Source organism: Schistocerca cancellata, chromosome 12, assembly GCF_023864275.1.
Source record: "Schistocerca cancellata isolate TAMUIC-IGC-003103 chromosome 12, iqSchCanc2.1, whole genome shotgun sequence".
Classification (NCBI taxonomy): Eukaryota; Metazoa; Arthropoda; class Insecta; order Orthoptera; family Acrididae; genus Schistocerca; species Schistocerca cancellata.
The window spans coordinates 13668498-13692320 of NC_064637.1; the positions used below are offsets into that span (position 1 = coordinate 13668498).

Genomic DNA, 23823 nt, shown 5'->3' on the forward strand with positions numbered 1-23823 from the left:
TGTGTGTGTGTGTGTGTGTGTGTGTGTGTGTGTGTGTTCTACTTCAGAAGAAGGCCTTTTCATCGAAAGATTAAATCTACAGCAGTCTTTTTCTTTTTTTGTCGTGCACTTCCACGATTTGACGTATCTTCTCTACGGTGATTAGCAATTTATCCTTTTTGTAACATTGTTTTTATTCCATCCTGGACCTTCCACTGTTTGGTTAGACTTTTAGTACAGTACATGTGACAATGAGGCAGGCAACTGCTGAAAACTGAAATGTTTCAAATACCCAAGGAGGGAAGAAATTGCCAACCGGCAAGTGAACAGATGAGGCAAGCTGACAGCTTTATGAGAGGAGCAATATGGAACAACAAGTCCCCAGAAAACTAAGAAGTCAATATCTCAGATATACGATTTACCAATCCCCATCATACGCTGCAGAAACCTGGGTTACGAAGGCAAGGGGGAAATTGTAAAGTACGAAAGCAAGTGATACGGTGTTTCTGAAGAGCTGGAGAAGTGTTACAAAACAGAAAAAGATGAGAATTGCAAGTGTTAGGCATACAACAAGAGAAGACAGAGGAAAAAGAATTAATACGATAGGGGCACGAGAAGAGAAAGGACGAGAAGCGGTCGCACGAGATGAAGCTGGAAGACTAAGAGGAGAGAACGAAAGCATAGACAAGGGAAGAGACAAATGGACCAAAGGTGTGTTCCGCACAGAGCCTTTCGAGGGTGGGAACTGTACGAGAAGAAACAGACAACTGTTGCTAGTGACTTATCGCCGATAGCATAATCCGACAATTACTGGATCTGCCTCCTATCTGTGTCCGAACACGACACCCGTTCACGTCGAAGGACAACTGACAGTCCGCGTGCCGACTGACGATCGTGCATTTCATTACAGTTTCCCGGTATTGCAAGTTTTCTATACAGAACAGCTCGATCTGCAGAGAGAGCCTCACACAGGTTCCGTCATTACCCAGTATATCGTTTATGTATAAACATATGACTGGCACAGAATATACAACAGTACTAACGAACTGGTCAATTTTTTTTAACAAGGTATCTAGTCTTCCAGCACATCCTGAGCTGTTCAAATCTTGTCTCTCAGAGTTTTTTGTAATAATTCTAAGTGCGTATAACACTTGTTTACAGCAAATACAACCTCTTTGTTTGATAAAAATTTTTATTCTGTGCAATTTTTTGATGTTAGGAAGAAGAAGGGGGAGAAGAAGTCACACGAGCCGGATATGGGGAATAGTGAAGGCAGAGTACTATTCTGAATTCTATACCGTGCAACTTCGCCACTTTTCCCCCCGACGTGGGTGTAGGTGCATTATCGTGGTGCAGAAGAATTGTGTCTGTACTAATCTTTGTTGCTTGTACTTCAACTTCCAGTAACAATGGAGAGAAAAAAATAAAAAACAAATAAAAAGAAAGAACTAAACATATCGTTTTAGCTTTAGGCTGTAGTAGTGTGCACAGTCTGTTAATAGTGTGAGATGTCTCTCAAAATACGCTTCAAATTTTCCAAATACAATTCTGGAAAGACCTACCTCTAGGGTATCTTTGCCACAATTACAAGAGACATCAACTCGGCAACTTCCTGCAGCTTCACTCGAGACACTATACGACTGTTTGTACGAGATTACTAACCTCACACTGACCACTCAAATCTTAATGCAACAGCACAAATTTTACAAATAATTTCTCCAGCAGAAAACTTTAAGCGTCAATGACTTATCAGATTTAAGCTCGTAGGCTATTTATTCAATAATATAAATGGTCCGAACAAGATTTATTCTTACCAGAAACAATATTTTCCAATCTGTGACAGAAATCTACAAGACATATTCGTCTCGAGATTCCGTTCTCTCCTTCTGGGTTCTAAATTTTGTGCTGCACTAGAGTACGTTTCCAACATTTTGATCTTCACACACTGCTCAACTAAATAACACGACTTTTCACGAATCCTTTAGGAGTACAGGAGACCACTCAGGCAGGCAGGGGCACTGAGTCAGCGATAGGAACACAAAAAGAAACAAAACTTGCTAGCTTTCGGAGTGATCCTTTTTTGAGCTAGAGCGAAACAAACACACACAAACTGTGCTCTCAAACACTGCCGCTTGCCGTGCGAAGCGTGCCGGCACAGCATTTCGAAAGGTGGACTAGATCGTCATAAGGGTAGTGTCGAGTGAGGAGGGCAGAGTAGGTGGGGGAGGGGGGCAGGGAGAGCGGGTGCTGGGAAGCAGCCGGCTCACCAGCTGGGGATGTGGGAGGGAGCAGTAGTAGGTGCACGAAGAACGGGTTTCAGAGCCACACTGTAGGTGACTCGGGAACTTGAACTGGGAGGGGGTGACAGGACAGAAGAAGGGGAAGCTATCAGACGGAATACCCCCCCCCACATGTGTACACGTACTTGCCTGTCTTTTACTTTAGCTCAAAAAAATGATCACTCCGAAGCTAGCAAGTTTTCTTTCTTTCACCCGTGCTCGTTAACGACTCGATGCCTCTGCCTTTCGGCGAGTGATCTCCTTTACTTCAGAAGTATTTCTATTCTAACAGGAACTTTCCTAGAATGTTATATTTGTGTATTCTCTAAGGTCAAAATACTGTACACCTCGTAAATTACAGTTATAAACCAGCTACAGTTTAAAGAAACCTTCACCACAATTGGTTTACTTCAAGCAAAGCACAAAGATGCAGAAGAAATATAAGATAAAGAGCACACCACCACATCATTAGTCTCAAGTTTGTATTAAAACATAAAAAAGTTATTTAACTAAAATTATTTTATTTTTATTCCTTTCAGTACACAAGAAGAATCACTGTACAAAGTAAATTTAGCTGCCAATTCACAACAACTTTCAAAAAATAATTTCTTACACCATTTAAAAGATGGTTACAGTCCTGTATTGCAAAGTTCTTGCCTGAAAAGAGAGAGGATACAACTTTGCAAGGGTGACACCAATGCTAAGGGTAACAAGTTCACAGAAACTACAACATCATTCAGACAGATTTGTATTTTTGTGGTAGGTAAGACTACTGACAATTTTTTGGAGGCAGCCTGCGCCTTTACAAACATAGCTTTTACGAATGCCAGTCTAGAATTGCCCCGTGCAGAAAAAGAAAATTACCCAGTTTTACAAAGTTTCTTCAACTGCTCTTTTTTTATTTTTCACACAGCGACAAACTTGCGGGGGTACCCTTGTTGCCAGAAAATGAAACAGAAGAAGAAAACCCCAATTACTGTCTTTCAAGAGACACACTCGACATTTAACCCTGCCTTATTGTCGTACAAATATTTACGGGCTCTGCAATTTCTTTTAGAACCGGTTCCCGAAATACCGGGTCTATTTCCAACATGTAATAGTATATAATAACTTTGTACAAAAATAATTCAGGTACAAATTACACTCAAATATTCCCGAATACATATACACAAAATTACAATAGTAGGAATTACAAACATTTTCCGAGCAACTCGTTGTCAGTATTTCTGTTCTACGGGCACTCGTGCACAACTAAAAACTACATAAAAATGGTAACAATTCAAAAAAGAAAAATAAGCAATTATCAGTTCACAAGATGCATAACAGTCATTCTCTTTGGTTTTTTTAACTGCAGTTTTGTAAGAACACAGATACATGGCACAATGCTACACAGTACAAAGAACTACAATACAGTTCTGTCATCTACACTACGATACGCTACACTACTCGGCAGAGATTAAGTTGCTGCCTCTACGAGAGCACTGTCTAATAGTCGTAGCATTTACTCTCTCTTCCCTCGCTGTGGTGTGGCAAAAGTCTGGTACTGTCCACACTTTTTCCACTGTTACAATGCAAACGCAATCTTTATTCCCCCACACACACAGTGTGAATGGAACAGACGCTGATGGCAGTCAATAACTCCCAAAATAAGTATTAAGTAATGTATATTGCAACTTCAACTAAATTATTAAAAAATGATAATTGTGTGAGGTGGGTGCAGCTTCCCTAAATTGCAGTATTCTCTCTCCTTTGTGTGGACGTCTAATAAATTGTAAAATGTGACACGACTGTTGTTTCAGAGACTGCTGTAAGTACAGAAATCATTCTTATTTCTTTAATTTATCCAGATCACAGCTTTTAGTCTTCAGTTTTGACAGTAGACTGGAGTCACCTTCAGAATGAGTACTGCAGAATACAGAGCCCCATAGATACCAGTACAAGTGAGTCACAAATCTCTATGCTGCAACATTTGATCTGATGGTGACTGTACCTTACAGCCAAAGATGAATCCTTAGGTGATACAAAACTGCAGTGACCATGGAGTAAGGGGGGGGGGGGGGGGGGAGAGGGGGGAGAAGGGGGAGGAAAGACGAATCCTTAGGTGATACAAAACTGCAGTGACCATGGAGTAAGGGGGAGGAGGGGGGAGGAGGAGGGGGAGACAACAGTTCACATAAAAGGAGTGAGAACCAACTGCTGTAGACTCAAATGGGGAGGATGCCAAACTGATGAAAAGAACAGTTATCCTCTTTGAACACATTGATAGAATATGTGAGGAGATATTAACACATTACGAGTACACAAGACATCTAGTGTATGGTAGAAATATTAGAGCACAAGGAATAAGAATTTATAATGGAGGAACTTTGAAACTCCCAAAGGGCTCCAAGACACAAACACCGTGAGGAAAGATTCCAACGAAGAAAGAGTATAAAGACAGGAACAATCCAATTTATAGTAACGGGCTTCACAGATGATCAAAAATAAAAAGAATAGAGAAACAGCTATCTTTGTTTTATGAAATACTCTGCTTATTACTTTTCACTTTGCCAGATCATTTGCTTGGTGCAGGACCTGCTTGGAATGTGCTACAATTGCAATGATGACTGTTTATTAGAATATATCAATAGACAAGAGGAGTTGAGTTTCAGGCAGGTGCAATAAAAATAATAACAGAAATAATCAGCTTTCAAACTAAGCTCTTCACTGTACATAGAAAAAACCCACGCAGTCACAGTGCCTGGCCACGTGTGTGGGAGAGTTGTGTTCATGTGAACAAGTGTAAGTTTTGTATGTCTGACAAGGGGCTTTGTCCAAAAGCTGAGTGTTTCCAGCATTCTTTTTCACTGTTCCTGTCTGTGGCCAAGTTGCTCCTCTATGTGGTCAGTAGCAGTCTATCCTATCTGTGTTCTTATTCTTCTGTCCTGGATTTCTCACTGTTGAAAAAGTGAAAATATTCAAATAATGACAAATAAGCATTACACACCATGTGTAAGTGGCTGACACATTCATTTATCAGCAATGTAGTATTTTACTAAAGATAGTGTTATTACTGTTCTGTTTCTATTACATTTCTAGCAAAATCAGATGACTAAACTCTTACTACTTCTCCATCTCGAAAGCCTTTTCAGAATTAACAATGGCCCCAAACACACACAATATCTGCCATTTCCATTGGCTCCGAATCCTTTTCTTTAGCTTATGTCTCAGCTCTGCGTAACACTCTTGTGAGCCTATTAAAATTCCGACAGGTTTGACACGATTCTCAGTCACGTACCAATATTTCAAAATTTACTCTTCATTAGAACAGTTGGTTCAAACACATATTTGCAACAGTAAATTTGTAACGTCCTTTTCTCAGACGGATTTACGATTGTGTGTCTTTCCCACTTGCAGTTACTTCAGTTTCACAAGTGTTTATCCTTCATAATGTCTTACCAAACATGATCACAGGTATCGACACAAATCGTGTTGAATTTGACATGTCCAATGAATTTGAGAGCTGCGCCAAACCAGTCTCTGGACTGAAGACCACAACAATAAATATATGTTAGGGGTCAAATGTTTGTGTTAACTTATGACACACACGCTTTTTTCTCGCTCTCGCGGACTATTCTGCCCAGCCATGCCTCAAATATCAATGGAAGGCGTATCTCCAAGTCTTACAAATTTACCGAGGCTCTTCTGCAATCCGTACAGATGTAGCAATATCTGCAGCCGTCACCACAGCCACCTGCTGACTCGTACTAACGGACTCTGCATTATAATGGTACTGCTGTCATTCGTAACGATGGACCGACTGCGCATTTGATGACCGCTTGTAATAAAAACAAGTCTGGAGAGCAAAATGTATGCAGCTATGAAACAGAAGAGTACAATTTGTCAACAAAGTCACCCTTCAGCTGCTTTCATCGGGCTTTCTCGTTTCTTTTATGTGGTGCACAAAGTTCACATCCACGTTAACATCTTCAGGTCCAGTTGTTGCACTTCCTAAGACTTAGATCAGAGGCCAATAACAAGAGAATTGTGTCCCTTCCATTTTCCAATCCTTCCGTTACATATTAACCTTCACTCTTTCGGTACTACGTGCGGATCTTCGTGCCACCTTTCGAAACTTCTGTCACCGATAACTCTCGCTACAGTATGTCGAGCGACGGAAACTCCGGCTCGGAATGGCAACGGTGTAGGAAAAGATAGATTTCTGCTTACTGTACAGATGACACGTTAAGTTGCAGATGGGCAAAATTAAGAATAAGTGTCTCAACTGTGCCTCGTTGCAACTTAAAATGTCATCTTTAGGGTAAGCAGAAACCTATCTTTCCCTACCTCAAATATCTTCCACTACCACGTCTGACACTCACAAACAAAAAGTACAGAGAGTGATTACATTTACACATCAACAATGTGCGAGGGCCAGCAAAGATATAAATTTTGCAAATTATTGACACCTGCCATCAAGCGTACACAGTGCGAGGGGGTAATTGTCGTCCGTGTGGGAAAATAAAGAAAGAGGGAGACCGGCAGCAGAGAAAGAGCCCACCCGTCGCCCACCACCAGCGAGGGAAGCGAGTGAGCGAGGAACTTACATGTGTTCCGGGTGATTCCGGACATTCTCTAGCAGGTCCGCAGCCTTCATCTGGCCGGTGCAGATTTTGTGCACGGCTGTCATCAGAGGGAATCTGAAAACGAGAGAAGGAACATTCACTTTTGTGACGAGATCTCTCACTGAAATTTACAGCTTCAAAGTTATAACTACATAACTGGAGCAATATCACCACACATTACCCGACTGTAGTACAAGTACTTCTCTGATAAGTGCCGTGAAGCTCACCTCTCCAGAAAACAACTGCAATAACACACACTTAAAACTGGGTGCTACCTTGAATATTTCACACATAAATGATTTGGTAATTGGGTAAGGAGGTACCAGTTCTTTTTTTGGTGGTTTTAGGGCACACAACTACAGTGGTCATTAGCCCCTAGACTAAATTATGAATGCACTGCGAGACACAATGTTAAAACAGCAACTAAAACTAACAACACTATAAAAGGCACATTAACAGGCAAGGGATTAAAAGTATAATCAAATGTCCTTAGACAGGTTTGTCAAGTGGATAAAACGAAGAACGTGGGCAGCTGCTCCTGGGTCTGCTAAAATTTCATCCAGAGTGCACGGCAGGCCGAGATCAATGTGCAGTGTATTAAAATTTGGACAGGACATTAAAACGTGGCGTACCGTCAGCAATTGCCCACACGGGCAGAGTGGCGCCGACACAGCAAATGGCGGTGGCCGAACCGGCAGTGTCCGATCCGTAACCGAGGCGAAACGACCTCCTCCCGCCGAGAAGGGCGTGAAGAGGTCGTCCGAGCCGTGGGGAGAGGTTTCGAGTCCCGGAGCTCATTTTCAGTAAGTGTAGACCGATCGGCACGCCACGGCGATAAAATGCGCTGACAAATGACCCTGCTAAAATCGGATGAAGGCACACGACGAGAAGCTGTCCGAGCCTGGAGGACCACAGCCGCGGCATCTGCAGCTTCGTTCCCAGGGATACCGACACGGCCAGGAACCCACAGAAAGGTAACCGGAGAACCGTCGTCCGCCAGCTGCCGAAGAGAGCGTCGGATCCGGTGCACGAAAGGGTGAACCGGATACGGATCACCGAGGCTCTGGATGGCGCACAGGGAATCGGAGCAGATGACGTAAGCAGAATGTCGGTAGCGGCGGATGTGAAGAACAGCCCGATAGAGGGCAAATAGCTCAGCTGTGAAGACCGAACAATGGCCACGGAGCCGGTATTTGAAACTGTGCGCCCCGACAATAAAAGAACACCCTACACCGTCATCGGTCTCAGAGCCATCTGTATAAATGAAGATCGTATTAATGAACTTCGAACAAAGTTTGACAAACCGTGAGCGGTATACCGAAGCTGGGGTAACTTCCTTTGGGAGCGAGCTGAGGTCGGGAAGTACCGTCACGGGCAGCCAGTGGCGAATACATTTGAGGTGTGCATGCCGTGCCAAAAGGAGCAGCTCGTGATCGTCCTGTTCTGGCAGAGACCTCGGGGGGCTCAAAGGAGCCACTGTGGAGGCTTTTCACAGGCTTATCTGAACAACTTTATGAGGAGTATGCCAGACTACAATCTGAAATATGAGGAGGGCCTATTGGTTCATAAAGAATGAGTTATGCGAGGTGACAGTGAGGAGAAACTGCAGTGTTTGCAGTGGAATCTTTTACATTGTTTCAATTTGGTTTTTTTGTTTGTCTTTATCGAGTGGAAATTTATTCACCTTCTTTATTTTTGTTTTCTTATGACTGTACCTGGCAGAACAAAATCAGTTTTCTTTCCTGTTACACCCAGTAAAGACAATAAAACAATAAGCAACATTCATTTCGATCCCCGTATATTTTGTCACTAAACAGGAGCTTTTTCGCAGCACGACCGGCAGGTCCAATTCTGAGAAATGGAGATTTCTGCTCTGAGAGATGACTCGTAGTACCTGTTCCACCTGTGAAGACAACTGAGCAGTCAGCTGAGGAAGAAGCTGTCATATTGACAAACTAGTGCAAAATTTAAAGGCTTATTACTGTGGCACCATTAAAAGGAATTATGTTTTAGCACTGCTTAAGATCTGATCTGTTAAGGTGTCGTCAGTGTGATGCCGAAGGTACACTTTCTCACATCAGACAGAACTGTCTATTGCATTTTCACACACAGACAGCCGAGCGTCAGAAAGTGCACCTCTAACGACAGCCGTCCTGTACGTTCCTGTCGACAACGTCTTTTGCATTTCAGAAATGCCAACAAAAAGTTTAGGTAATCCAAACAACACGTATCGAGATAAAAGCTCAAAAACTATGCTGCAGATAACAATTCGAGAATTTTTTTTCTTCGAGAATGTCACAATGCACAATTTTACGTATTTCTCACCCAAGTTTGGGCTGCTGTACTATAAAGAAATGCTTCTACCCGTAACAATAATCTACTGCTCTCTAAACATTCTTTATATATACAACTGCATTAATTTTATTAACACCCAAAGCCAAGAGAACATTCAAAAATGCGTATTGACGCTGTAAGAAAAGAAACACCTGAAAATACATCTGTAGGATCTATAACAGTGTAGAGGTAATGTTTAAAAAAAGTCACATTGTAACTGAAGGTATTCATTTGGACTCTTAATTTATTGACTGTTCCAGATTAAGTTCAGACTGGAACCTACCTCGCCTCCATGCCTTTGCTCTTGAGCATGAAGTTCACCTCTGCTGCTGTGATGGGTCCCTGTAGTTTTTGTCCATTCAGTAGCTCTTTCTCCAGTTCTTCAATCGACTGAAACATTCATTGATACAGCTGCAATTATTTGAAACACAACAACATTGTCAAAGAGTGTAAAATACACACACACACACACACACACACACACACACACAATTCTCTCTCTCTCTCTCTCTCTCTCTCTCTCTCTCTCTCTCTCTCTCTCTCTCTCTCTCTCTTCTTCCCCCCCCCCCCCCCCCCCCCCAAAAAAAAAAAATCATTTGTCAAATGAGAACATTTTTATGGGCTATACAATTTTCATATTTATTTGTTATTAGCCAATCTCAACTTTTTAGTCATTGTCAAGCAACCTACAGGGTATATGTGACTAGTCTATTCTCACCAGCTGCTCGATAGTTCTCGAACGAACGAGCTGACATTATTTGAAGGTAAGTGTACAAAGCCCCGGCACTGACTTTCTAAAGGAGCCAGCCCAGCTGCTCTCCTGGACCCCACACGTCTTTGTCGACAGTAGTAGTGTTTTCATTTTCAGTGGTGCAACACGGCAACACAATTTGCCTGACTGAACCCGAGTGTAAGTGACAGATTGAGTTTTAAAGAGTCCTCGCGTGATCTCACTATCCGTTAACAATACTGAATCTCTTGTGTTCATTTAATAAAAGTTAGCAGTTGTTAAAGACTGCACAAGTATGTGCAGTCTGTACGTACGTGTCAGTAAACCAGTTAGACAAATGTTACCGAAGAATAAATATTAATGATAGTTGTATATAATTACCGATGTCAATTTCCAGAAACTGAAAAGATGATGTGACAAATTGACAAGTACAAGGAAAAACATTGGCTTACACCTAAGTTTGGCACTCAAAACTCATACACCGATATCAGTACGAAAGAAAGATCGAAATTAAATATATTTTGATAAAGAAAAATGACGAACAGTGGCGTCCCCACACACTAGGGCACAGTTCCAAAGTGTCTTGCCGGAATACCAACCACATTCACTTCATTAAACTGTGGTACACTTTCCGAACAGTCGCATCGCCAAAACATCTGCGTCACCAATACTTGTACTAGTTTGAGTCCAGAAGACAACTGGAGATCAAATATTCAAGTAAGACACCCTTATCAGTCACATTAGTAACTCACACGGGTGTGACACCGTATGCAGTCATACTGAGAAATAGTTGGCAGAGCTGTCCCACATAAGATCGTCTGTCTAGAAAGTACTGGTGTATATCAGTTACTCAGCCCCACTCCCAACCAGCAAATTGGTTTGATATGTTTACATTCTAAATATTAACCAACAATAGTTACATAATTTTCAAAGTTCTTATACCCCACTACTGCAGTGCCATATTTATCGATCTTACTGGTCTGATGCTAAGTCCTCCCAAAGGATTAAACAAACACAGCCACAGGATGCCACTTACCTTCCCAGTCTTGATAAACGCTTCACCGACGCGCCTGTTTCTGCCGCCGAAACAGGTCGTGATGAGGTCAGCCACACCGCAGCTTTCGAAGAAGGTGGACAGCCGGGAGCCGGGGAAGAATACGTCGACAAACTTTATCATCTCCATGAGTCCCAGTCTGATGACGGCCGCTTTGGTGTTGTCGCCGTAACCCAGCCCGTCCACAAACCCCACGCCAACTGCAATGATGTTCTGTAGGGAAAACAAACGTCACATTTCAGAAGAAGTACAGGTCAGAGGAAAATACTCTAGCACTCTCGTTTCGGCCACAAATAAAGACAGATACTCTCGAGTGAGGAAGGACAAGACAAGTGTAAACACACACAACCAAACTCAGTTAGTGTAGCAATAACCTCCTACAGTAATGGCACTGAAAGATACGTACAAAAATGATTTAAACATACAAGAGGAGCAAAAATTGCAAGAAACTAAAATTTGATACGATGCCATAAGACAATACGCAGATAAATCATAATTAGGAAGCAACAGCAACATTATGTAAAACTGTGTGTTGTAACTTGTTTAAAGTGTGAGAGTTTGTTTTATTGGTCTCTCCATTTTAAATCATGGTGTGGTAGCAAAATGTTAAATTTATCGTTTTTGTATGCAAAATTCAGACAAAATCATTATAGATTTACTTCTGGAATGGACATTATATAACCAACAATTACGTGTATCACCTGGTCACGTAAAGATAAATAAATATCAACTATTAGCAAATTTTATACACACATAAAAAAAGTTTTGCATCACGTCCGTTCCGAGAGTTCTGGAACTTGTACAGAAAACTGGAATAGCAATCAACAGGAACATCATTTCCACCCCTTTCACTGTTCATGAAAACCACACATTGCATGTTGTACCACCATACCGTGAGACCTTCAGAGGTAACGGTCCAGATTGCTGTACACACTGGTACCTCTAATACCCAGTGGCATGTCCTCTTGCATTGATGCATGCCTGTATTCATCATGGCATACTGTTCACAAGTTCATCAAGGCACTGTCGGTTCAGTTTGTCCCACTCCTCAACAGTGATTCGGCGTACATACCTCAGAGTGGTTGGTGGGTCACGTCGTCCATAAACAGCCCTTTCCAATCTGTCCCAGGTATGTTTGACAGGGTTCATGTCCGGAGAACATGCTGGCGACTAGTCGAGCTATGTCGTTATCTCCATGAAGTCATTCACAAGATGTGCACGATGGGGGTGCGAATTGTCATCAGTCACGACGAATGCCTCACCAATATGCTGCCGATACGGTTCCAGTATCGGTCACATATCGTACGGCTGTTACTGAGCCTTCCGTGACCACCAGCAGTGTACGTCGGCCTCACATAATGCCACCCCTGTAGCGTTTCAAAAATTTCTGCATAAATTCTAGAACCACTTGGCCTTCTACTGTCTCGAACACATGATATTTTAGATACGAGTGCAAGAAAGTGCAATCCTACCTACTGTGCGCCACATATTTGTGTAGACAGGTTGGAAGTGAATCGCGAGCAGAATGAGATGTGGCGGTCAAACTGCACCGACAAGTACTTGTCGGTTGATCCACGTAAGTTTAGCGAAAGTGGACAGAAGAACCATGGAGTGTTTATGCTACTCTGTTCTAATTGCATTTAGACCATTGTTATGGTAACGTGAACAGTTGAAAAAGCACCATTAAAAATTTTTGTCTTAGCCTTGATGAAGGAAAAAGACGCATATTCTGTTTCATGTTGGGAATGGACATGGTTTTTAAGCCAACTTTCTGTCATATGTAACTTTTTTTTTTGTTTCTAATGCTTGGACGCACAAGAGGAATTTATTTATGTTTAGTGTGGAATTTGTAAAATGTCAGAAGTTAAAATATACGTCATTAATTGAAGCAAATGAAACTTGGTACGTCTACTTATTTTTATAGGTAGAAAGAGTCTTAAGAAATTCCTGTACCTAGCAGCATACTTCGAAGAAAGAGTGAAAGTTTGCAGCACCAGGCCAGCCAGCAGGGAAGTTTGGCCGAACATCTCAAGTAAGTCATCCCTTAAATGAAGTGGAAGTTTGCATACATACTTCAACACTTCAAGTCGTCCAAACTGTTAGAACCCAAAACAGCAGGGATCCTCCACCTTGGTGCACACGCTGGACAGTGTGTCTAAGGTGTTCAGCCTGACCGGGTTGCCTCCAAACACCTCTCCAACGATTGTCCGGTTGTAGGCATATGCGACACTCGTCGGTGAAGAGAATGCGATGCCAATCCCGAGCGGCCCATTCGGCATGTTGTTGGGCACATCTGCACCGCACTGCACAGTGTCAGGCTTACAAAAATGGACCTCGCCAGGGACGTCGGGAGTGGAATTGCGCGTCATACAGCCTATTGCGCACAGTTTAGTCTTGCCACGACGTCATATGGCTGCAAGAAAAGCATTATTCAACAAGGTGGCATTGCTGTCAGGGTTTCTCCGAGCCATAACCCACAGGTAGCGGTCACCCACTGCAGTAGTAGCCCTCGGGTGGCCCGAGCGAAGCATGTCATCGACAGTTCCCGTCCTTCTGGATCTCCTCCGTGTCCGAACAACATCGCTTCGATTCACCCCGAGATGCCTGGACACTTCCCTTGTCGAGTGCCCTTCCTGGCACAAAGCAACATTGCAGACACGATCGAATCGCGGTGTTGACCGCCTACGCACAACTGAAATATGGAGAATACGAGTCGTGTACATCCTTCCTGGTGGAATGACTATAACTGATCAGCTGTTGGACCCCCTCCGTCTAATAGTCACTGCTCATGCACGATTGTTTACATATTTGGGTGAGTTTAGTGACATCTCTGAACAGTCAAAGGGACTGTGTCTGTGATTAATACCCACAGTCAATGTCTATCTTCAGGAGTTCTGGGAACTGCAGCAATGTAATACTCTTTTTGATGTGTGGGAACAGAGTAACTAGCTACAACAGAGGGTCCAGGCTTCACAGGCTTGTATATTTTGGGAAGCCCGTAGAAGATGGATGCATGTGGAGGGGTCATTGGGATGTGGAAGGAGATGGACTCAGGAGGGGGAGGGGGCAGATTCTGGGACGGGCGTAACAATCTCAGTAGAAATTGGAGGTTACGCTGGACTTCTGGGATGCAGTCATTACGACAAAGGCCATAGGTGGAGCACTCTCAAATTTTCTGTGAGGCAGTCACTGCGATTCGTCACATCACCGGTGGAGCTATTCGCTGCACGGAGGATGATTAGGTCAATGTTTGTTTTTGTTTTGATGTCGGGAATGGCTGCACTTTCGTCTGTTGCGAGGTTTGTTTTCTTGGAAAGAGACCTGGGGAAGGATGGTGGTGTGAAGTTGGAAGGTGACTATGAGGTGCATAGGTGGGAGCAAGGGAGGATGATGGTTGGATGATGATATGAACTGGGAGAGGCAAGGTTCAGTGTCGGGATTAGACTGGCTTTGGGTGGAGGGATTGACAGCAAGAAGTTTTTTTTCACTGTAGAGATCAGGAGAAGGAGAATAGGTCTTTGATGAGTCCAGCTGGAAGAACACGAGTGTGGGACTGAAGGCGAGGCCTTTGGACAGACTCAAATTTCTGTAGAATTAACAATATTATGAAAAGGAAAGTTGCCACTCACCTTATACGGAGGTGCTGAGTCGCAGATAGGCACAACAAATAATGCTTTCAGCCCGTAAGGCCTTTGTCAAAAAAAAGACAAAACAAACAAACAAACACACACACACACACACACACACACACACACACACACACACACACACACACACACACACTGTTGTCTTTTTTGGCAAAGGCCTTACAGGCTGAAAGCTTTATTTGTGCCTGTCTTTTTGTTGTGTCAATCTGTGATTCAGCATCTCCGCTATATGGTGAGTGGCAACTTTCCTTTTCATAATATTGTTAACATTCCATCCTGGATTTTCTATTGTTTGATTTCTGTAGACTTAAGATTTTTGGTGGATAGACTGACAACAGCATTCTGGTTTTGTTTACGTTCTGGGTTTGATGGTATGCTGAGAGAGAGTTAAGGGGGATGGGACAGATGACATTCAGCAAGGCAGGGTTCGGGTGCTACAAACGATCGACTGGGGAGGGGGCAGGGTGGGGGGGAAGGACAGGTTTCGACAGGTGGCAGTCGTAGGTGACAGCAGAATCTCGACACTGTGGATAATTTACGGAGGCAGTGCCTGTGTCTAGAGTTCTCTTCCAGGTGTTCGAAGGCAATGTTTTCAAGTTGGGAAACACAGTCTAGGCAGCTGGGATGGCAGCACGGTAGTAGTTTCGTGTGCACAGACCAGAGATGGTTCAGGGATACTTGGAAATGGAGATTTGTTTCTGCAATTTCAGGTTGTCAAAGGTCACTGTGAAAGGAGGGTGGGATCCAGAAAAGGGGATTTTTACGGTTAGGATGCTCGGAGCATTCTGTGGTTTAGGAACACTTAGGGAAAAGGATGCAGGACTAGGTTTTAGTTACGGAGAGGGATACTTTTCCGAATCGATTCGACGAGCACGGAGCCATCTGGGACGGGTCGTCACTGCACAAAAAAAGCCCTGTCCCAGTGATTCCATCCCAGAAGTCTGGTGTAGCTTCCAAGCAGTGAAGAAGTCCGTAGGTGCATCCAAGAAGTTAAATCTATCCTCCTCCTCACATCAGTGATCCCTCCTCACATCAGTGATCCCCTCTCTTCCCCCCCCCCCCCCCCCCCTTTACACCCACCACCTACTCAAAATCCATTTCCTGCCACAAATTTACACACCACATTAAATGTTTGTATTTTTTTGTACATAACATATTTCTATTTTTACTACATTCTGGGAGTTTCGGTGCGATATGTCGACGAAATGGGGTTCGAGCATGGCTAGCACTTTGAGTTGTATTTCATTAGGTAGACATACTGTAACTACCAGTGTGTTGAGCTGTGGCTACATGAGCAGAGTGGAAAAGTCAGTTAAAACGTTACATGTTCAAAAGAATGTAAATAAAAACAAGAATAATTGACAGCATATTTAATTTAAAAAAATTGTTGCAAACAATTTATTCAAAATTAATAAAATCCTGTACTTTTCTGAAAATAATGGAATGCCTACAATAGACAGCAATGATTAAAGGTATGTACAGCTAAAGTTTCATTTTCTACTTGAAGATAATTTTAAATTTGTTGCAATAAATTCATCAATTTTGAGTAAAATTCAATTATAGTTAAATTCTCTGCTCCTTCACATACATCAAAAGCAGGAGCACTGCAGTGTAGTTGTAAGAATCTTGTGCACGTAGTGTTCGTGAGACAGTGACGATTTCTCACCAGGATTTGAGCTTACCTTGAGGGCTCCGCAGGCCTCGACAGCATTCACGTCGTCCACGACGACAACTCGGAAATTCTCTGTCTGAATCAGGTCTCTCAAGAGTGGAGCCACGCGCTTGTCTCTGCAACCTGCAAGAAAAAGACGACAGAGTTACTCCACTGATGGCAAACATGAGGTGAACGATAGCAATCCTCCTCTTTCTCCACCTGAAGAAAAGTGTCAATGCCTTGTGCGTGTACCAAATTACGTCGACACCCAACTGCGTCTTCTGACTGCATCTCTCTTGTGAGGCAGTGTATTTCACCAACTTGACACACCCCTCAGTACAAATTTGCTAACACTACACAGACGTAGTAGCCTACCCTTCGTCACCGGTGTTCAGCTGACGACGGGAAAGTAGTGGCCGTCTCCAGCTACTGACCGTCCGGCATCCCGGGTAGAGTCTCACAGGACGGGTCGTACGTCACAGTACGCAATTTCTCCGAATACAACACTCACCGCCTCGCACCTCAGATGCGACCACTTTATCTGCAGGTGCGTAAGTTAAATTATCTCTAGCAGAAGGCAAATTCTGGATTCCATAAGTAGAATTAGAAACACTAAAGGGCGTACCCAAATATGTGGGTAAATTGGCGACAGTAAGTTAACAATTAATTTTCACAAAGTGTGCCACTCGACATGCGGAAATTACTAACACATATTCGAGAGATTGTCGGATTGACAGTTACGACACAGCAGCCGGAAAGGATCCGGCATGTGCGCCAATTGGTTGTTACACCTTGTAACAATACGAGTCACGATAGATGTAACGGAACTTGAATAGCATATTTGCCTCTATTGGTTACAGTAGAGAGATCGAGCTTTCGGTCCTGTCTGTATATTTATATATAAGATTGCACGAATAAAGGCCGGGTGAGTGTAAAGCTGTCGTTAAAAATGTACACCGGGCGATTTGTACGATTTGGTCGGTCATAATAATAATAACATGCTTTTGAATACAATTAAAATATAATGGCGATACCTGTCTAGTGTTACTGGAAATAATATGTAGTAAATTAATGAGTAAGGTAGCCGATCCTATAAGAAGAGGTAAAATTGGGCATATTGAGGTGTTTTGCTTTATATCGACGAAACCGATGATACGGCGTCATTTTTTTCCATTTACTCTTAGAAATAAACTAGTAAAGAAGTGCTAATAGTGCGCAGTGAAAAAATATAGGGGCAAGTTTTAAATAACTACGGTATACGATCAGAGTAACAAAAGGACATTTACTTACACGAAATTGCGGATAGCAAAGTGTGGTCATTAAATTGAGTACACCTACAGGGCGGTCAATTTCGGGATAAATCTATACGCATCTCACGAGGGACGTGGTATTGAGACCTTTTTTTTTTTTTTTAATTATTATTATATCGTGGACGTGGAGAGCGGGCTCCAGTTTATGAAAAGGAGAAAAACTGTATCATTATCATTGACTGTTGGTGTCGAGCAATGAAAACTGTTCATCAAAGGGTTTCGATGGAACTTGGGAGTTAGGGTTCAGAGACTCACATATACTCCACATCAGAGTGTGGATGAGTGGTGAATGCGAAATAAACTGTGAACACAGTTACGTTAAATAACATAGAAGAAACAAGACAGTCTGGTCGTATCTGTTATTATTCCATAAACTGTAACATTTCTTACCGTTGTACGAAGCCTTTATAGACGATCGTTATGAAAATTTGCTTCGAAGGGATCTCGTTAAGAGTTAAGTTTTGCGGACCTGGTCAAGAGGGGGTAGCTATTCTAGAATCAGGTGCTACCGTGACCGTTGTGTGTTGTCAATGACTTAAGGTTACCATATCTCACGCGCTAAGATCGACGCGCGTTTCCACTCGGTATAACGGTGCCTCACGGCAACAACGACAACGACAACGACGAAGGAAGATACGGTAGAACCTGAAGTGCGTGCAGGAGACCTGAGTGTACGAAATGAGAAGTGGCAGAACCCCGCACACTGGGAGGGCACTCCTATCACCTCCCACTGCACCGCGAGAGGCCAGTTTCACGAGGTACCTGCAGGAGGTGGAAGGCAGACGGTTCGAATGTGTGTCCGTTGCACCGAGCTAGGATGACAGAATAAAGTCTCCAAAAATTGAGAACCAGTTGGAAATGTACAGCAGAACTTTCTACCCTTGCAAATACCCCGTGCCTAGTAACATGAGGTAATTTTTCTAGGTTTCGTGCAACACTAATGTTCGACACAGTGTTCTGAAAATGGCCCCCTGTAACTACTACTGTAATCATGTGTAAATGCCTGGAACCCTGAGTTGATGACTACTTTTAAAATTTCACACTACACCCCACATTTTCCTAGATATTGAATATTGTAACTTCACTTCCATCTGTTTTCTCTGCTTTTGCTCGACAGGATAATAGGAAATTATGTGCTTATTTTACGGTCTCACATTTTCCACGATACAGTAACAATTTAATTTTCTGTACGAGATGCTTTCACAATGCAGAAATTCCTACCACTGCACACAGTCATTACACCACATTCTGGGCAATCACATGCCACTTACCGAAAATGACAGGATGAGCCAAATTAATTTCCAATAGAGACTATGAAGACAATTATACAGTGTCTAATATAAGAAGATAGTGAGTAAATATATACTGGGCTATATTTCAGCTCACAAATTTGACAAGAATATTGAAATTGTGAGTTACACATTAATCTCTTCAAGTATACTCTAAAATATGTTTACGAATAGAAAAGGCAAAAATTTCTGTCACAACATTTTCGCAATGCAATTTGTTTTACAAGCAACAGCTCCAAGGTATTGTACTGAGTGTAATCTTTTACCCGCAAGAAGTACACCAGAAAACAAATAGAAGCTAACATTCCCCAAACACCGAAACCCTGAGGCGTTAACTCTTATCTACATCTGCACCCGTACTCCACAACGTTGCACAGCAGAGAATATGTCGTACTGCTACCTGCCGTTTCCTTTCGCGTTCCACTCACAAACGGAGTGAGGGCAAGAGACCGCCTACACGTCTCCACACGATCCCCAGCTACACTCGTCTCGTCTCCGCAGTTCTCACACGAGATGCTGTCCGTGGCAGTGTGACTGTTCTGCAGTGAGTCACAAAGATCGGTTCTCTAAACTTTCTCTTTAGTGTTTCAGAAAAAGAATACCTTCCTCCTCCTGATACCCATTCAATTTCATGAGAGGGTTACTGTAACAGTCACGTGACGACCGAAGCTACCACTAACAGATCTAGCAGCACACTGTCAACATCTCCCTACGGTCTGATCCAGCCGGGATCTCGAATGTGAGGCCTCCTTTACAGATGAGCCATACTTTCCTAGAATTCTCCTGATACCCCTTCCTACAACTGACCTTGCGTGCTCATTCCCTCTCTTATCGCTTTGCAATACTGCATCTAGATACTTAGTCTAGACGACCGAGTCTAAAAAAAAAAACACGACTGATACTGTATTTGGACATTACTGTAATATTTATCCTACTCATATGCATTAAGGAGAAAATATAAAAATGCAGTAAATGAAACAGGCAAAAAGGAATACAAACGTCTCAAAAATGAGATCGACAGGAAGTGCAAAATGGCTAAGCAGGGATGGCTAGAGGACAAATGCAAGGATGTAGAGGCTTATCTTACTAGGGGCAAGTCAGATACTGCCTACAGGAAAATTAAAGAGACCTTTGGAGAAAAGAGAACGGCTTGTATGAATATCAAGAGCTTAGATGGAAACCCAGTTCTAAGCAAAGAAGGGAAAGCGGAAAGGTGGAAGGAGTATATAGAGGGTCTATACAAGGGCGATGTTCTCGAGGACAATATTATAGAAATGGAAGAGGATGTAGATGAAGATGAAATGGGAGATACGATACTGCGTGAAGAGTTTGACTGAGCACTGAAAGACCTGAGTCTAAACAAGGCCCCGGGAGTAGACAACATTCCATTAGAACTACTGACGGCCTTGGGAGAGCTAGTCCTGACAAAAAAGTACCATCTGGTGAGCAAGATGTATGAGACAGGCGAAATACCCTTAGACTTCAAGAAGAATATAATAATTCCAATCCCAAAGAAAGCAGGTGTTGACAGATGTGAAAATTACCGAACTATCAGTTTAATAAGTCACAGCTGCAAAATTCTAACACGAATTCTTTACAGACGAATGGAAAAACTGGTAGAAGCTGACCTCGGGGAAGATCAGTTTGGATTCTGTACAAATGTTGGATCACGTGAGGCAATACTGACCTTACGACTTATCTTAGAAGAAAGATTAAGGAAAGACAAACCTACGTTTCTAGCATTTGTAGACTTAGAGAAAGCTTTTGACAATGTTCACTGGAATACTCCGTTTCAAGTTCTGAAGGTGGCAGGGGCAAAGAACAGGGAGCGAAAGGCTATTTACAATTTGTACAGAAACCAGATGGCAGTTATAAGAGTTGAGGGGCATGAAAGGGGAGCAGTGGTTGGGAAGGGAGTGAGACAGGGTTCTAGCCTATCTCCAATGTTATTCAATCTGTATATTGAGCAAGCAATAAAGGAAACAAAAGAAAAGTTCGGAATAGGTATTAAAATCCATGGAGAAGAAATAAAAACCTTTAGGTTCACCAACGACATTGTAATTCTGTCAGAGACAGCAAAAGACTTGGAAGAGCAGTTGAACGGAATCGACAAGGTCTTGAAAGGAGGGTATAAGATGAACATCAACAAAAGCAAACTGAGGACAAGGGAATGTAGTCGAGTTAACTCGGGTGATGCTGAGGGAATTAGATTAGGAAATGACACAATTAAAGTAGTAAATGAGTTTTGCTGTTTGGAGAGCAAAATAACTGATGATGGTCGAAGTAGACATGATGTAAAATGTAGACTGGCAATGGCAAGGAAAGCGTTTCTGAAGAAGAAAAATTTGTTAACATCGGGTATAGATTTAAGCGTCAGGAAGTTGTTTCTGAAAGTATTTGTATGGAGTGCAGTCATGTATGGAAGTGAAACATGGATGATAAACAGTTTGGACAAGAAGAGAATAGAAGCTTTCAAAATGTGGTGCTACCGAAGAATGCTGAAGATTAGATGGGTAGATCACATAACTAATGAGGAGGTATTGAATAGAATTGTGGAGAAGAGGAGTTTGTGGCACAACTTGACAAAAAGAAGGGACCGATTGGTAGGACACGTTGTGAGGCATCAAGGGATCACAAATTAAGCATTGGTGGGCAGGGTGGAGGGTAAAAATCGTAGAGGGAGACCAAGAGATGAATACATTAAGCAGATTCAGAAGGATGTAGGTTGCAGTAAGTACTGGGAGATGAAGCTTGCACGGGATAGAGTAGCATGTAAAGCTGCATCAAACCAGTCTCAGGACTGAAGACCTCAACAACAACAACAACAACAACAACAACAACATGCATTAACTTATATTTTTCTATGCTTAATAGTAAACAGCCATTCTTGACAGTGAATTGAAGTTCTGTGCCAGTCATCTCGTATCCTCCTACGGTCGCTCAAATTCGACACTTTCCGTACACTACGGCGCTGCCAGCGCGCTCACACACACACACACACACACACACACACACACACACACACACACACACACACAGTCGCTCATCCAATCTGTTGACTGTTTATCTGTAGAGAAAATAAAAGTCGCCCTATCCACTTCCCTGGGGAGTGCCGACAGTACCTTTCTGTCTGCCGAACACTCACCTTCGGAGATGAAAAGGTCAGTTCTGTTAGGGCAAGTATTTGAGCCACTCACATACTTCATAACTCAATCTGTGCACTCCAACCTCTGTTAATGGCCTGCAGTGGTGAATGACGAAAATATTTTGAGATTTCACAGCACATTTCTTGAAAAAACTCGCTACTAGTTAGTACTCATTACATGTTCTGATTTTCTTCTTCAGCTTATCTGTCTCTCCCGTTTGGGGGACAGGAGAAGTTCGGTTACCGGGCATGCCTATACTCTGCATTCTGCTGGCCGATCGAGTCGTACTCAGCGCTCCACACCTCCCGTCAACTCACCGATGGTGGTTTCACAGAACATGCCGGCAGCCACCTCGCTGGCCAGGTTGGCTCCCATGAGGACGCAAACTTGGATCTTCAGTAAGCGGCTGATCGTATTCGAGATCAAGTCGATGGCTCCACCTTCGACGTGGTCAAAACCCTGAAAAATGGAAAACAATGATGTCCGAGACTATTTTTATAAAAAGTCCTCACCGAATATAAAGCACAGGAGGGTAATGCACGACACCGTGTGGATACGAGTTGGGTTTATGTCATTTGTAAAGTGTACAAGTCAGATTTTTGCTGATAAATATTGCACGGAAGAACCTTTAAAAGTGCAAGCAGCAGTTCTCAAAATCTCAAAACTACTACTAATGAGAAACACTGTATTTAGGACGGACGACTAAAACAGAAACACAGAAATAGTGAGACTAACATCAGTGCAGGAATTACATTCAGTACACAAAAGACTACTACACTGGGAAGAAAGGATCAGCTGGTGATCCGTAGCAGCTGGCAGCGAGGAATCTCGAGGCCACAGCAGCTTCATCGTGGCGGCAAAGTGATTCGTTTGTCGGATCGTTAATGTCGTACCTGTGTGGGCTACAGTTCTGGTGGGGGTGATCGAATTATCACGTTTAGGATGTTTTGTGCAGATATACGTTCACATACTCTGACAAATGTAGAAAATTTCTTAGGAGAAGTATCTCTAGTCATTTAAATAAAATAGCTCTGAATATTTATTGAGAGTAACTGACTTAGTATTGAGGAGTGTCGGCAAAGCTGGCAGGAAGAAACAGTTCGCTAATCTGGAAATAAGAGCAACTTTCACCACCAGACAGATTTAAATTACTATCCTAATTTGCATGGAATTATGCACAGGTCTCTGCAGCTACCATCACTAATACTGCAGTTAAAAAGAGGAGGAAGCTTTGTCTTTAAGTAGCTCCATTAGTGACTTCATTCGAACACCTGTGAAATATACTAAGAAAGTATAAAATATGGCAACAAAGCTTAATTTTAAAACCACAACAGATTATCTCATTTATGAAGGCAGAATCGGAAACAGAGCAATTCCTCTGATACAGGATTTGTCCTGAATGTAACTCAATTATATCCATAAAAACTGTTATTGTGTTATTCACAATATTGTCAGAAATATTTGAAAGCAGCATGCAGAAGGAGGTTCACTCCAGCTCAGCACACCATCATTTTTTTGTGACCGTCAGCAACAGTTTGAGGATCGGCTCGACACCCGTTTTGTGCATTTTCAGACATAGTGCTCAGTAGTTTTTGGAATATTGACTGTCTCCGCACCCTCATACGACACTGTTCAAAATATTGTCAATGGGAGACACACTTTTGTTAAGTTTTGCTGGGCGATGGCCGTCTAGGGTGGGAATCGTCCATTTCCCAAAATCTTTTATCATCTCGAAAGTTCAGGCTGTGTCAGAACAGAATTTCCGTGATCCTGTTGAATCAACTGTAGGTGTCTGTA

At 42.6% G+C, this 23823-nt stretch overlaps 1 protein-coding gene and 1 long non-coding RNA gene across 3 annotated transcripts in view; one reads left to right on the forward strand and one right to left on the reverse strand.

The window, feature by feature from the left end:
- Nucleotides 1-23823, reverse strand: part of LOC126109402 (glycerol-3-phosphate dehydrogenase [NAD(+)], cytoplasmic) — a 91233-nt gene that overhangs the window by 33564 nt on the left and 33846 nt on the right. For both annotated transcript variants that reach the window (XM_049914433.1, XM_049914434.1), the window contains exons 4-8: nt 22344-22485; nt 16310-16422; nt 10963-11193; nt 9480-9586; nt 6845-6937 (exon numbers count right to left, since the gene is read on the reverse strand). In XM_049914433.1, coding sequence (XP_049770390.1) covers nt 6845-6937; nt 9480-9586; nt 10963-11193; nt 16310-16422; nt 22344-22485 — 686 coding nt within the window. The remainder of the gene's footprint in view (nt 1-6844; nt 6938-9479; nt 9587-10962; nt 11194-16309; nt 16423-22343; nt 22486-23823) is intronic.
- On the forward strand, nt 2457-5688 carry LOC126109405 (uncharacterized). Its single transcript, XR_007523687.1, has 2 exons — nt 2457-4273; nt 4360-5688. It is a non-coding gene; the product is annotated as an uncharacterized LOC126109405 (long non-coding RNA).